Here is a 16695-nt window from a genome sequence, read left to right on the forward strand (position 1 = left end):
TGAACTCTGAACTACAAGCTTTCTCAACCTACCCTGAACCTTCACAAATTCTTTGTCTCTTGCTGCACCTGTTCAAGAAGTGATAAGAATCCTCTTACGCAAGATAATTTGACTATTTCAATTAACTGATCTAAATTATTATGTGATTTCATTGGAGATTCCCATGCTTGTAATGCACTGCTTTATAGACTATCATTTAGACACTTTTCTCACATTGGATATTCCCATGCTTGTAATGTACTGCTTTATAGAGTATCATTTAGACACTCTTCTCCCATTGGATATTCCCATGCTTGTAATGAACTGCTTTATAGAGTATCATTTAGACACTCTTCTCCCATTGGAGATTCCCATGCTTGTAATGTACTGCTTTATAGAGTATCATTTAGACACTCTTCTCCCTATACTTTCTTTCCACCCTGTGACTTAAGGGCATAAACAAAAAATATACGACATGTACTCTGAACACTCATGCTCCTATTAATTACAAAAGATTCAATCAACAAAACCCAACTGAATTAAAGTTGATATACTGAATGCTATTAAGACAAGGGATAGACTTCATAAATCACAAGATACAGACAATTATACATTACGGAGAAACAGTCAAGTCAATGATTCAAAATGCAAGGAAAACTCACTATTCCACAGAAATATTAGATAGTATTAGAAAAAAGAACTCTAAAAAACTCTAGAAAACATTCAATGTCTTGAGGTAAATCCATCAATAACCTGCCACTTACATGTATTAGTGATGAAAATCATGATATTCAGCAAGATCCTATTGAAACTGCACATGCACACAATGAATTACTTTGTGAATATAAACAAAAAACCTGTGATCTCACAGCTGATAAAAGATTCTCCAGTGATGAATTAAATGAGCATACTTCTTCTAAACTAAGCAAAGAGTGCTTCAAAATACCTAAAATAAGTCTTGACTTCATTTTAAATGAATGAGACCAACTTGATGTCAGAACAGCTACAAGTCTAGATAATGTAAGTGCTAAATTCCTAAAACCCTTATCTCAATTGATTGCACCTTCGCTTATGCAGATCTTCAATCTAAGTATTTCCACAGCTATTTTTCCAAACAGGCTAAAACTGGCAAAAGTAATTCTGATACATAAGAAGGGAGATCTTTCTGATATGAATAACTATAGACATATATCAGTTTTATCATCACTTTCAAAGATATTTGAAAGACATGTTTGCAATGAATTAGGAAACTAACTGGAATCATTTAATTTATACATCCATACCAGACTACTCTAACTAGAATAGTGGATGACTGGTTAACAGCAAAAGATCAAGGCTTTTAACCTTGTAAGTCACAAATTCCTGCCGAAAAAGCTTAGCATTTGTCAAGTTAACCATGAAGTTTCAAACCTATTTTGAAGGCAGACAACAAGAAGTCTCTATTTCAAATAACCTTTCAGCTAAGAACCTGATAAAGTCAGGTATTCCATAAGGATAAGTTCTTGGACTATTACTCTTTCTGTTGCACATCAATGATTTACTTTATCACGCTGAGCTGTCCACCAGCAACATGTTCGCAGGAGTCACAACATTATATAACACTGGATCAACACGTCATGAGATTAGCACTAAATTAAATAAAAAGTTTGTAACTGGTGAGAGCACAGTGTATGAAGAAAAATTCAGGCAAATCAAAAACCATGATCATAGAAGTCAAACAAGAGTAAAAGCTGAGAAAAATTATTTCAAAGTAATGATAAAAGGAATGGATATACAACAGTCTGAAAATGAAAAATTACTTGGCATCATGATAGACAATATCTTGTTCTAGAAAATACAAGCTGATAAGGTCATTAAAAAAGTTAACTTGCTACTTTATCTCTTGAACAGAACAAAATCTTATCTCCCTCAAGAACAGTGATGTGATTTTGATTTTTAATGTAGCTATAACATATTTTCAGTCATATCGCTAAGATGTCTCCAATGTGGCAGTTTATAGTGATGTCTAGCACTGGGGCATCATGCCGCAGACATATAGCATGATGTCCCACTCAGTCACTATATCCTGACACCAGGCCGACCAGTCCTAACACTAACCTCTTAATGCCAAATGCCAAGTGAGGCAGCTGTTAGTACCATTTTTGTAAGTCTTTGGTATGACTCAGCCCGGGATCGAACCCACGACCTTCTGCTTCCGAGGCAGATACGAAAACCACTAGGCCACTGGAGCGGTCATGCCTGGTCTAATGGTTTTTAATATGACTCGGTCAGGGATCGAACCCATAACCTCCTGCATCCGAGGCGGACGCTCTAACCACTAGGCCACTGGAGTGGTATCCCTCAAGAACAGAAAAATATATTCTACAATGCACATATCATGCCACATCTAGAATATTGTTGTTCTATCTGGGGTAATGGTGGTATAGAAAATCAGGAAAGATTGCTAAAATTTTGAAAAAGAGCAGCTAGAGTTGTTCTTGATGCTGATTTAGATACACCATCAATAAATCTTTTTAAAACCCTAAAGTGACTTTCATTTGAGCAGAGAACTCAGTTTCAAAAGAATTTACTAGTCCATAAATCCGTACATAGTTTTTTGCTCCAGATTATCTTACATGTAACTTTAAATTTGTTAAAAATGTAAATATGTATAAACTAAGATCCAGTTTAAACAAGTTACATTTACCTAAACCAAATTTTCATGCCAAATTTTCAAAAAGCTTCTTAATCAACATCTACAGAAACAATCATTTATATGTTTTTTGTTCAATTCAGTACTACTACATTTTAGTACATTATTATCATGTACTCATCTATGTTTTACACATGTTCACAATTACTAATGTATGAATCCTGTATACTATTACTTTTATGAATCCTGTATACTACTATTTGTATGAATCCTGTATACTACTATTTTTATGGTCTCGACTGCCTGAATGTGGCCAATTTATCACTACAGGGGCTTGTTATGTCATGTAATATATTATAACATGAAACCCTAAGACAAAAACAACAAGTAAAACTAATGTATTGCTCAGTTGATAGCAGGTATGTAGGGTGAGGGTGGAGGTATACCTGTAGCATGGACCCACCCTGTATACAAGCATGGTTTAAATGTTAACAAAGGAGTAAATAAGCTCACATATGTTCGCAAAAAAATGTGGACATAAACCGGTCTCCAAAACTGACAGAAGTTTATCCAAAAACTGTACATTTACGCAGTAAATGTGTGATGCAATTCCAATTCAAAAATGAAATTTATTTACATATTCTATAGTTGACTGTTCAAAATCAAATACTGCAAATATCCAGTCAAAAATACATTACAGTAAATATGGGAAGTTATGCTTCCAATAAACATTTTTTCACATGAATATCACAACAATGTAATGTTTAGTTGTGAAGGTGACACTTTAGGTTATGTAAGCACGGATTGTTAACTATACTCTAATAAGTACTGCATCAAACAAAATGACATCATGTGAATTGGAACATTCTCTGTTGAAAATGATTTTGTCTGTAAAATGTTCTGTGTAAACTTAGTTTGGACGTATAATGTGAATTTAGTGGCTTCTGAGACAAAGTTGTGTTAATCTTTTCTACTACTTACTAATTGCAGTTAAATTTAAAAGCAGAACAGCATCATCTTTATACCCCAGTTTTGATCCCAGCATGAGGTGAAAACCTTAGTTCTAACATATAATATGAATATGATATCCTACACATTAAATATCAGAAAAGAGTTTTTTACTTCAAGTAGTATACTTTGTGATGAGTGTCTAGTATTTATCAAGATGCATTCCCTGTTTCATGATTCCAGGTATAACAGTATTTATACAGTGTGCAGAAAACCTAAGCAAAAATGTTAACAAAGTCATCCCCCTCCTGGAGGGGGGGGGGGGTAGGTACTGTGAAACCCACTCTAAACTGTTGCCTGGAGCTTGGAAGAAAAAATGGTTGACATTCAGTGATGGTGTATGTAAGTATACATTGTAGTAGTAAGTTAAAAAGATGCACAAAACAATGCTATAAGCAAACAATGTTAAAATCATTAAAATACAAAGTCAAATTTTGTTTACATAAACCACGCTCTTTTTAAAAAAGTCCAGGTCAAAACATCATTACAGGATGCACCCCAAGCAGAAAGTTTGCAGATTGGCACCACTTTCGTTATGGACCAACTAAACATGACAAGCATGTTTGTGAATTATTTGGAATGTTCTATCTTTATTTTTGGACAATTCTTTGTATTTTAATTTTGACAATTTACTGTTCTATAACCAGTCTTGTAAAGACATGTTATTAAACCCTACAACTATTACAACCACTTTTAGCAAAAAACCCATGCTGCAATGGCTACACAAATTGGATGTCTTCTTGTGAAAACCCATCCATTCTGGATGAGTAATGCTAACATTTTAAGATGGCATCTGTAATGGCCATGCTGTATGAGGTGCCACTTTCATTTAAGGCCAACCATACATCTTAAGAAGTTGTGATAAGATTTGCAAGTGGACCATGGTTTGAGCCACACTGGATGTCATATCATCACCAATTTCATATAGGACCACCTAGATATAATATTAAGTATTCTAGTGAAAATGCCACATTGATTTGAACAAATATTATGTACATCTAGCATTAACAATATTTTCAAGACCGTTGCCATGGCAGTCAAACTGGAGGTCAGAACAGCACCATTTCCACTGAGAACCAACTAGGTATTATGAGAAATCCTTTAGTGAAAAGGTACCATCCCTTAAGTATGAGTGCTAATGACAGATGCTGGACACCAGGCCATTGAACAAGCTTTTATTTTTGACCAATACAGCTAAAATGTTTATTTAAGCAAAGTTTTTATATAGAGTTCTCTGTCCCTGTGTTATACAAGGTCTCCCTCTTTATCAAATGTGCAACATATGATAATCTATGTATCTTGGTCCATAACTTTTTTAAGACAATGGAGAAAGATCATAATGATATTTACCCAAGTCTTGTTGATTTGAAACTGCATACCCAATATGGTAGGATTAATTTTTATGAATAGAAAAACTGACTGACAAGAGCAGCTTTATGCAAAGAATTTTCTGCCACATTCCATTTCATATGCCCCAAAACTTCACTAAGATAAAAGCACAAAAATCAAACAAAATGTTTTCAATCAATTATTATGTATATTTAATTTGCATTGTTTGTTAATTTTCTTTTATTCATTGTATGCTATGGATGGCTGTGTTTTAGACATGGACTTCTCTAGGGTCAGGTTTATTTTCTTCATGACCAGAATAATTGATTTTGGTTTTATAAATATGTTTATCTCAACTGGAGTTCGGAAGATTGGAAATTCTTCATGAAACGCTGTGTCTACCTGTTGTTTACTACTATTTATATTATAGTTTTAGTAACAGGCCTTCTAATTATAACAAATATTTTATCTTGTAAATATTTAGAACCTTCCAGAATTAAATTTTCCATTAGGTAATAGTTTCTTTTAGAAAAAGCTAATTGTGATATGAGGTCAAGTAGAGGACAATATAATCTTGTTTATCTAGAAATCATTCATTATAGCTTTAAGATCTGAGCAGAATCAGTTGTATTATTGTTGAGTCCATAATTTCATTTGGCTGGAATTTATTTATTCAAATTATTTAATTCAAGTTATTCTTCTTTGAAAATACAAAGTGCTCAAAAATAACATTCTTGGAAATAGAGACTTGGATTTTATAGTGAAATTCAAATTAGGATATATTCTTGGATTGTATTATTGTGATCCAACAAGAGTGTTGTCACATCACCACAACATGGACCACCACAGGCACATCAACACTTTCAGCATTGGATTTAGTTTGGAATACTCAGTTTATTCAGAACTTTAGTCATTGGCACTTGTGTTAGAAATTCTTGGATTATTTGTAATTTAATTTTCAATACCATATGTTCTTTTTTTACATCTTTCACTTTGTATTCTATATAAATAAATTATTTGTTGAATTTTACAAAACTTGTTCATTTTGCTCTTGGCTATTACTTAGTTTAAGATCAAAAAGTCGTAATAAAATCTTACTGGAGAAAAATCCTCAATTTGGAACAGGCACTGACAAGCACAGGCTTGCAATCTCTTGGTCTCTGGTTGACTTGTGTACATAGCTGCTGTAGAAACCAAGTCTGACACAACTGTTTTCCCCACTTCTGTGTGCTGAAGTATATAAAATTAACACAAATTTGTTATATTGTTCACTTACATTAAAGGGGTATTATCAATTAAAATGTGGTGAAACTAAACTCATCACCCTCATATCTCATCAAGACTAATATCTTTGTACCACTCCCTCTCTCTCTCACTCCATCATGGCATTTCATCGTATTGCAATTGCCTAGATATATCATAATGTCTTTGGATTATTTTTGTCCATCTTCAAGCTACAATGTAAGTGAGCTGTTGCTGTATACCGTCACAAGAAGTCCTGGTCTTACATCTTGAGCCCGCATTGCAAGCACAGCTGTACACTTTGTAACACTGACCACAAGGTCCAAAGTGTTATCAAGTGTGTCACAGAATTAATGGTCTTTACTTTGAGATATCAAAGTACTGACATAACCCATGAAAGGGTCAAGGAAATAAAATTTTATCTGAAGCATTAACACAAATCTTCTATTTCTGTCACTTGACCTCAACTTCAGACAGGCCGTTTAGTGTGTCAAAGAAAGAATTATCTTCAATTCATAATGATTCATCTGAAATATGATGAAAATTCTAGGAGAAAATAAGCAGCATAAGCAAATAAGAAACTTAAACCAGAACCTAAACAAAACCACCAACAACAATGCCAAAAGAAAAGTGCAGCTGTTTTGCTTTACCTTTGCTTGAAAAAGTTTGTGAGAACTTGTGCAAATCAAAAGAAGGATTATAACTATTAATGTTGTACTTGTTATTATTGTCGTCAATCTCATTACTGACCAGTTGCTCCATCTGCAAAAGAAGTGATGTGGCTGTAATGATTGCTTGGCAACAGACTGACTGATTCTTTTCTGCCCTACGCAGCTGATGGAATATGTCCAACAATGATGTGATGACCTGATCAACACTGCAACAGAAGACTGCATGATTAATTCTTGAGAAAATATAAGCCACTGTATCTTTTGATTGGTGTGCTTAACTCAGTGGGAAAAAATGTTTACTGGCCCAAGTTCATATAATGTAGATATAAATTGTCATATTTTATCACAACATTTTCACAATACTTGCACAAAGGACATAAACCTGATTCTATATATATATATATTTGAAATATATATATATATTTGAAAATATATATATATATATATATATATATATATATATATATATATATATATATATATATATATATATATATATATATATATATATTTGAAATTTCTCATTGAAAGCATGTGTCATTATGGGCATCCTCCAGATAAAATCTTATAACTACAGGCTTTAACAATTAAAACATTCAGTTATTTTAACCAGTGGTAACATTTTAAAATTTAGAAAACTTTGAGCAAATGATAGTAAACTATGTTAAGTTTCTCAGAAACCAGTGGCAGTTTCTGCAAGTCAATGTGAATACAACCAGTCATGTATCAACTATTTCCTGTCTACAATTTTCAAGAAACTGTCAATTGTATGTGCACATCACTGTGGGTACAACCTGTCACATGTCAACTATTTCCTGTCTGCAATTTTCAAGTGACTGTCAAACTGTATGTGGCACGCTGCTGTGGGTAGAACCAGTCACATTTCACGTATTTCAAGAAATTATCTAATTGTATGTGTACTGCTGTTTTACAGGCCAATAATTTACATAATTACTTTTGATTTAATGAAGTGTATTTTCGCCCAATTTTTATATAAAAAAAATCCTGACAAAACAATTATGATAAACATCCTTAACTTAGCAGTAAATATTTGTTGTGCATCTGACCCTGGCATTTGACCACAGGGGCTGCAATCGACCTGGCTTAGAAACTGACACTTAACTTCAGAGTGGTGCCTAACTTAACATGCAAGAACAATTATTTCTGTGCTTTTTTTTCCCTTCCAACAATCTGGATGCTTTATGTTTCAGATATCGTACCTTTCACTGTCAATCCCATGATGTCCATACTCCTCGAGAACTATTAGCAGCTCTATTTTGTAGGTACTGTCCACAACATCCTCATACAGAACCTAGAGGATGACACAATACTGTCCTAGAAATAATGTGCATTTTTACTTCATTTTTTGCTTTATATAATCAATGTTTATTAAGTCAGGCAACAAAAACTATAGCCATTATAAACATGACCAGTCTAATGTAGAGAAAATGGTACATGTGAGAAAATTTGATGCGTGAATGCACGTTAAACTTTTCTCTCGATAAAATAATAAATATTTTGTGTAATTATCAGTATATTTGCTATAACATATTGCATGTTATGTTCTAGTGCAACAGTAATAATAATAATAACAACAACAATTATTATTATTATTTCAAGATAGGCAGCCTCAATGTTTGTGAATTACATCCAGCATATCTTACATTCATGACCTATTTATTAATTCAGATGGAAGACTTAATAGTTGCAACAATTACAATCGAGAAAACAACAAACACTTTACATGGGCATTATAAAATTATGATTATTTTATGACATACAGGGTACAACCATTCTGAATAGCCAGGCCCAAGCAATATATGATTATTTTATGACATACAGGGTACAACCATTCTGAATAGCCAGGCCCAAGCAATGTATGATCAGCTCTATTTAAATACATAGAGAAATATATCACATACAATATATATGTGTGTCTTGTTTTCATTCTCTTATCTGAATTATGCCATCTATTTCCCATTATCCATATTTGCATTTAACATTGGTTTTAAGCAAAACTTTATTTTCAACTAAAAAATTTCTGAGTTCTATCTATATTCTAGACACATTTGGTGCATGCTTAAAGACTATCATATTCATATTCAGTGTATTTTGGCAATATGACTTAAAAAGAGAACAGAATCTATACATTGTAATGAATCTTAACTGAGTAACTAGATTACAGTATTATAATTTTAAGTTAGTACAAATGCTTAATCAACTACCCTTAATCAAGATTTTTTTCTTTCTGCTTTATGAAAGTTCATTATAAAATGGCATTTGAAAAGATTTCCTGTTTGAAACAACCCCACACCATGTACATGATAGAAAATGCAGCCATTCAGAATTCCTATGAAAGAAATCAAGGTATACAGAATTATAAATATACACCTGACAGAACGGAAAGTGCTATCCCTGCTTTCCGTTCTGTCTGGTGTATATTTATAACTCTCTTTCACAGGAATCCAAAATGAATGTGTAGATACATGAGAATTAATTACTAGGTCGTCAAGTGAGTGTGTCTGCTACGCACAAGTGCATATAACACCAATTGAGTAACATCATTTTTTGGTGATGTGTGCATAGTCAAGAGGGAATATGGGCTCGTGTGTGCAGGCAAGGCGATAGGTGCCATTTACCTGCGAGTCCTGGGTTTTAATCTCCATAGAGTACGAATTAAAAATTCTCTAACCTGTATGATAGTAATATTTGTATTAATATATATATATATATATATATATATATATATATATATATATATATATATATATATATATATATATATATATATATATATATATATATATATATATATATTGCTTACCAAATGAACATTACTACAACAAACTTTAGCCCACAGTTAAAAAAGGTGACTGCACAATGGCCAGTAATTACCACCCTAAAATCAGGAAGCACATGATAAACAAGCTGCCTTCCATAAATTACACAGCCTAGACTTTGAAAATGCTTTTGACCCTGTCCCCCTTGAATTGTTCAAGGTGTTATCATTTCCAGGCAAAACACTACACTGGACAGAGACTTTGTTATGTTTCCAAGAACAATGTGTGGTGGTAAATGGTCCCTAATCTGGTTGGGGGCCATTTAGTACCTATGCAAAAATCTGGCAAAGCTTGACCTCTCCCCCCACCTGTACACATTCATACTTTTTTATACACCCACCTGCATACATACGCTTGATGCACACACACACACATCCCCCAAATTCTACAGAACAGCCTATATTTAATATATAAAGAAATGATCAAGGACTAATAATATTAACATGTTTAACAAAACATAGTCCACTGATGTTGAATGTCTGGCTGCATCAAACAAATAAGCTGCGTAACTTTAAAAGGTCTGTCTAGTGTCCGCTGAAACTGAAACGCCGAGAATAGGTTATGTATTAAATTATTATTGAGGTTTCCCTCCCCCTTTTCTATACATACATACATTATCAGTAGTCCCCCATACACAAGCGTATAAAGTTAGGTTATACCCTCCCCTTCCATGCGTACAAACTAAATGGATGGCTTCTGGAGTACCTCAAGGCATTGTACATGGACCAGTACTCTTCTCCTTGCACATCAATGACACCATGACTGAAACTGACTCAGAAATTGCTTGATGACTAAATGCTATAGATTTATCAAAAACTGACCAGGATTCTTAGAGATTATAAAATAACATTAATAAACTATGACAGTGTGTAAAAAAACGGGGCATGCAATTCCAACCTAAAAACAGAAACACAATGCAATGACAAGAAAAACATGCCACAAAATCAGCATGCCATATTTCCTGGAAGGCACTAATTTTGAAAACCTCAATCAAATAAAACATTTAGGAGTCACAATCACTAGTGATCTGAAACAGAACCTTCAAATTCAAGAATTATGCACCAAAGTAAATCATACTTTAGACTTATTAAGATATAACATGTCATCTTGCCACAAAATGTATTGTGATGTGATGTGATTTGGATTTTTAACGTAGCTTTAACAATTTTTCAGTCATATCACTATGATGTCTGCAATGTGGCAGTTTATAGTGATGTCTAGCACTGGGGCATCATGCCGCAGACATGTAGCATCATGTCCCACCCAGGCATATTATCCTGACACCAGGCCAACAAGTCCTAACACTAACCTCTTAATGCTGAGCGCCAAGCAAGGCAGCTGTCAGTACCATTTTTGTAAGTCGTTGGTATGACTCGGCCGGGGACTGAACTCACGACCTTCTGCATCCGAGGCGGACGCTCTAACCATTAGGCCACTGGAGCAGTCCACAAAATGTGAAAGAATTGATTTCATGGGTTTAAGTAGACTTATCATTCAATATCAACAGTTTGGGATGTCCATTCCCAGATTTCAGATGAAACTTTAAAAAAAAATAAGCAATCATGTTTGTTACATTCAATTATAACTATACCTCAGGAATTATGAATGGCCTCATTGTTGAATAAGTTGTCTTGTTAACCGTTTAAAAAATGTAGACTGAAAAAATACATTAATATTACCGACAGGTCAACATAAATAAAAGACCCTGCCACAATTTAATCAAACCAACATGAACCTCTGAAAATGAACATGAATATATATCTGCTGATATGATAACATATGCATGAACTGATAGTCACAAAATTAGCTTTTTCCCCCTCAAAAACAAAGACTGGAATTCATTAACACTTATATTAATCACAAATGGTTAGTCCTCAGAAAACCAAACTGAAAACGTTTCAAAATTCATTCATATTTTTAAAAATAAGCAAGTTCTTGTTATGTAGGATGATGCAGCAAAAATTTCACTGATCAGCCAATAACCGAGGCAACCACAGATAGGTTTACAACCTGTGAACCTGATGCACCTTTGATACTACTGCTCCATAGACCAATGGAAACTTCATAAAAAGGGGTATGGGTGCAGTCCTACAATGTAAAACATTATTTTTGTTTTAGTGCTATGTCTTACTATCCAAATAACAGCCTTGTATAGTGTGTTATGATGTCTGTTGATATCAGAACAAGTAGTCAAAGTTTCAGGAATATTTCACTTGGCAGCCCATATAAACACTCTTCAACAAACTGATATGTAATTAATATACTTACTACACCGCTCCCTCGATAACTCGCGCCCGGATAACTCGCGATCCCGCTTATAACGCGGTGTCCGTCTTGGCTCCCGATTTTTTCCAGACAAAATGTATTTAAAATATCTTTAAAATATGCTGAACATGAAAAAAATCACGATAAGAATTGATAAATTAAACCTTGATACATTGCTCGTTTTATAATCGAAAATGGTGATTAATGCCCGTAAAAATATAATCCATATTTTGCAATTTGCAAGCTCTAGAGAAGAATTAATTTCAGAGATCTCGAAAACGCTTAATTACGCGTATTTGGACGCCAATTTTTGATCTGGGACGCAGAAAATCACTGAGGCTGGAGTCCTCCGTACGCATGTAATAGGTGCGCGGGAAAATTCAAAGATTTGCCGGTCCTGTTTCAGCCACCTGCTTTGTGGGAAAATGTGTTGATCAGTTTACTGTGCTGATATTTACAATGACAGAATTCAGTGACTGAAAGACTCTTTGATGTACTGTTGCTATTTCATAAGAGTACATTATAAAAAAAAAGAACATGATGCAACAGCTAGGCGGCTAGTTCAAAGGCTTTGACTTGGCGGCCGAGTGAGAAAATATACTGATATTTAGTGATTGAATTCAGAGGCAGAAAGACCCAGTTTTAAAATCTTAGCGAGACCTCTGTTTAAAGATATCATATATTATGTAAGTTTTTAGGATAAAAAGTTGTCATTATACTGTAAATAAACAGTCTGGTGAAATAGCGATCAATGAAAACTTCTGGTAAATGTTAACAGGTGGCAACAGAGAATGAAATAAACACCAATTAAACGACTTCCTGTGTGATAGTCACGTTCTAATCCTTTAATTCCGTTTCAGTGTTAAACATTATAATCACAACATAGTCTGTTCATTGAAAACATGAAAAGAGTCAATCGACCGTCACATCGAAACCCGTGAGTACTTCTGTGAGAACCTAATTACATGTACATGCCGGCTTTGTTTTGATCAACAACTTGGGGAAGTGTTTGTTGCATTAAAAAAAAAATCGATTACAAGAGACCTCGGGTGCTGGATTAAGGGTCTTGGAGCTGCCTTTGACGTAAAGCAAAACAGTAACAGAGACAACGACGACGATAGTGACTTCGAATGTTTCAGTGAAACTGATGTCATTAATGCTGAGGCTGTTTGGGAGAAATTAGTACAGACTCATGGTCCTGAGATGGGCGTTTCTCTTGATGGAGGAGTGGATTTGTGCTGACAGTGATTGCCCTACAGCCGAATACATGTCAGATGAAACTATAATTATTTCTATAGCGAACAAATTTGCAGCAGAAGACGATTCTAACTGGAGTAACACAAGTGTTGAAAGTGATGCAGACACAGATGTTGCACCCCCACCCCTCTGCACAGGAAGCAAATATTTTGATATTGCCATAAGGTGGCTGGAGACCCAAAATGTTGACTACGTAAAGCTCATGCAGTTGAGAAATCTGAGGGATTTTGCTCGGCGGCAGAGAAACCAAGGAGTAACACACACAAAAAAATTAACTGATTTTTTCAAAAAGTGAATTGATATTTGTCAAGCGTGGCACAAACGGCAAGTATTAACTTGTTCTAATTTACGTTGTTTTAAATTTGTAGACCAATTAAATATGTCAGTACTGATCAACTCTTGTTTTTTTTGTTTTCCATTTTACTTCTATCGCATTCAAATCTATCTATCTATCTATCTATCTATCGTTCGATCGACACAGTTTCTCGAAAAGAGTCGATCTTTTGTGTATAAAAAACTTCTAATTTGGCTCAAACAATAAAACTAGAATGTATACAATTCAACATAAAACTTAGTGACGTAGTACACAATGTGTGAAGTGTTACACATATTCAGCGAACGGAAACCACGTGGAATAATGTTTTCGATGATCGCCTCAATATACTGTAATTTATCCTGAAATTTTTAATGTTGTCCTATGAGAAAATAATAAAGTACACCGTTATGAAGAGATATTTATTAACAGTTAATCTCAGAACGATTATAAAGTGAGTATTCAACAGTATAATCTGCCTACCCCCCCCCTTATTTTTTCCGTTATGTCGTCAATCACTTTATTGGTTTTGGGCTTATTTTATAGGTCCCTCGATAACTCGCCCCTCGCTTATAGTGCGGTCGATGTTTCTGGACCCCGATGTGCGCGAGTTATCGAGGGAGTGGTGTATGCTGTTTTTATCCTGGTGGAACCAAAATCTAACATTAGGAAATGGATGCATTTTCATGTTCTGTTGACTACATTTGAATTTGTTGAAACGCGACAGTAGTCAAGGTATGCCGAAGTCTGTTCAAGTAGGTTCATGTGAGGGATACATTTCTTCAATTAAACAAAACGTTGTTTACAGTTTCAATAGGCATAATATATTTTAATTCATTTTGTTAAAGATTAATATTTCAACTTAACCCAATTTCAGCATTCCCCGCTTTCCAGCCAGCTAAAATGCTAAAATGTAAACCAACAAAACTTGAAAACAGGTCCATTTCATTTGTGGCAATCTGAATTTATTAGAGAAAAGACATACGAGTAAGTAAAGGCTGACTAAAACATTATGACTTCACTCTGTAGAAAAACGTTGTTATTTTACTGAAAATCTGATTTTCATTACGATGTTAGTCGACATCAAAACATGTCGTAAGTTAGGCAGTAAGATCCTGACGCCCAAAACATAAATATCAGCGTCGAGGTCTTACATGTAGGACTATGTATGGGTGATATCTGGCAGCTCGCTTTTGTTTTACTGATCAACATGTAGTCTCTGGTGGAAGAATGCAACTTGTTGGCCTAAACCCTACAAAACCTCAATTTAAGGCAATTAGTTTTCAATACATTTAGGATCTCTTAACTTTGTATACTCTTTCTTGAATCTCCGTGGGGTTTTATGTTGTTATTAAAATGTCACGGCATGGTCGTGACACCAGTTTTCGAGTTAAGGAAGTGTCAATTTCAGAAACGTTCCTTGATGGATCATGCATACTTTTAATGCATCAAAGACGAAGTAAGAGTCCTGGAATCTTTTCAAAATGGTCCCATTTATGATGCTGTCCCACAGTTCGAACGCAGAACTCTGGCGCTGGTCTTGCGACTGAGATCTCTGCCGCAACATCTTGCAAGGGACACAACTTAATGATTTGGGGCAATCGGATCATCTCTGGCCTTTTCCATCGCAGAGATATAGGTGGCGCTCTACAGTTTCTTATTTTGCATAGGGGCTTAGGAATTTAGAGGTAAAGAATCATCCCGGCTTTCCTCATTGGTTATACTGGCTATTTAAAATGGACCTTGTATATCTTAGGTATAATTCAGAGAACCTTTAATTTCATTTATTTTGGTGTCTAATTGATAGGTTTAATATGGGTTATAGAGTATACAGCTTGGCCTTACTCCAGATGTGCATCTTTCAAAAAAGTGCTAGCTCCACTTGATCATTTTCACTTCCTGAACTTAGAGGTAAATTGTATAAAGAAAGAGCCGATAACTTTTTTTTTACATTTTTTATATTTGGTAAGTCATTCATTGCACTTCCAGAAGCTGGTATTGTCTAGTCTGGCAAAATTCATTTTTCCCTATTTTAATAGCTGCTATGTATAGTGTACTTTTAGACTAATTCAGGCTGATTTTTTAGCACAAGGGAGCAGTCCAAAGAAATATCATCAACATTATATTAATGTAGCATAGAGGTATGCCAACATTCTCTCCATTGTGCATGTTTTAAATGCAAACAACTTCACCTAATATACGTCACTCTCTCAAAAAAGTACATAATAACTGGTGAGCGCCCCCGTAACAAAAAACAAAAACCAAAAAAGGCCACTTAGAACTAGTCTGGTTCCTTGGTTAGTATGCTCGTGCTCGGAGCATACTAAACAGGGAACCAGACTAATTTAGAACTGCCTTCCGGCCTTGTGTTGTTATTACGTCATAATAAGTTAAAATAATTAAATAAACTAGAGACAAACAGTCATACATATAATTATATTGTTAATTTTGTAAATTCTTGGGTCTTCTATAAGCGAGAATTGGTTTAATTTTGAAAAGCGATTTGACGCTAGTTTTATTGCATAAATTTAGGACACTATAATATTTATTAATTATACGACCTATATTAGGTAATGAAGGATTATATTGTATTGTAAAAGGAATTACATCTCTCTCTCTCTCTCCCTCTCTCTCTCTCTCACTCAATTTTACATTCTGCTGTGTTTAAAGCCTCATGTTGAGTGAGATTACGGGCTTTGTTCAGTGCAGAATCAATTATGTATGTAGGATAATTTCTATTTTGGAAATAAGTTCGTAATTTATTCAAAGAATTTTGCAATTGACAATCATCTGAAATGATGCGTCGGTATCGTTTGGCCTGGCTATATGGTATACCGTTTTGACATGACATGGGATGACATGAAGAATATTCTACATATTGGTGGATATTAGTTTCCTTGATAAAATAGAGAGAGATGTAATTCCTTTTACAATACAATATAATCCTTCATTGCCTAATATAGGTCGTATAATTAATAAATATTATAGTCTCCTAAATTTATCCAATAAAACTAGCGTCAAATCACTTTTCAAAATTAAACCAATTCTCGCTTATAGAAGACCCAAGAATTTGCAAGATTTTTTAATCAGAACTAAACAGACAGAAAATAAAAAAATACACTTTTCGTCATCTAAATGTAACAGACACCGGTGCTCTCA

At 34.4% G+C, this 16695-nt stretch overlaps 1 protein-coding gene across 2 annotated transcripts in view; it reads right to left on the reverse strand.

Moving 5' to 3' along the window:
• The window catches only part of LOC149801589 (AP-5 complex subunit beta-1-like), an 84962-nt gene extending 69843 nt beyond the window's left edge, over positions 1-15119 (reverse strand). Inside the window, exons 1-4 of one of the 2 annotated variants that reach the window (XM_089955836.1) lie at positions 14975-15119; positions 8082-8173; positions 6941-7067; positions 6047-6178 (exon numbers count right to left, since the gene is read on the reverse strand). In XM_089955836.1, coding sequence (XP_089811962.1) covers positions 6047-6178; positions 6941-7067; positions 8082-8173; positions 14975-15103 — 480 coding nt within the window. In that variant the 5' untranslated portion in view covers positions 15104-15119. Of the gene's footprint in view, positions 1-6046; positions 6179-6940; positions 7068-8081; positions 8174-14690; positions 14948-14974 lie in introns of those variants that run through there. The other variant, XM_089955837.1, reaches the window with a different exon arrangement.
• Between the last annotated feature and the right edge of the window lie 1576 nt (positions 15120-16695).

This window comes from Sinohyriopsis cumingii, chromosome 4 (assembly GCF_028554795.1).
Source record: "Sinohyriopsis cumingii isolate HCF-2022 chromosome 4, ASM2855479v2, whole genome shotgun sequence".
NCBI lineage: Eukaryota > Metazoa > Mollusca > Bivalvia > Unionida > Unionidae > Sinohyriopsis > Sinohyriopsis cumingii.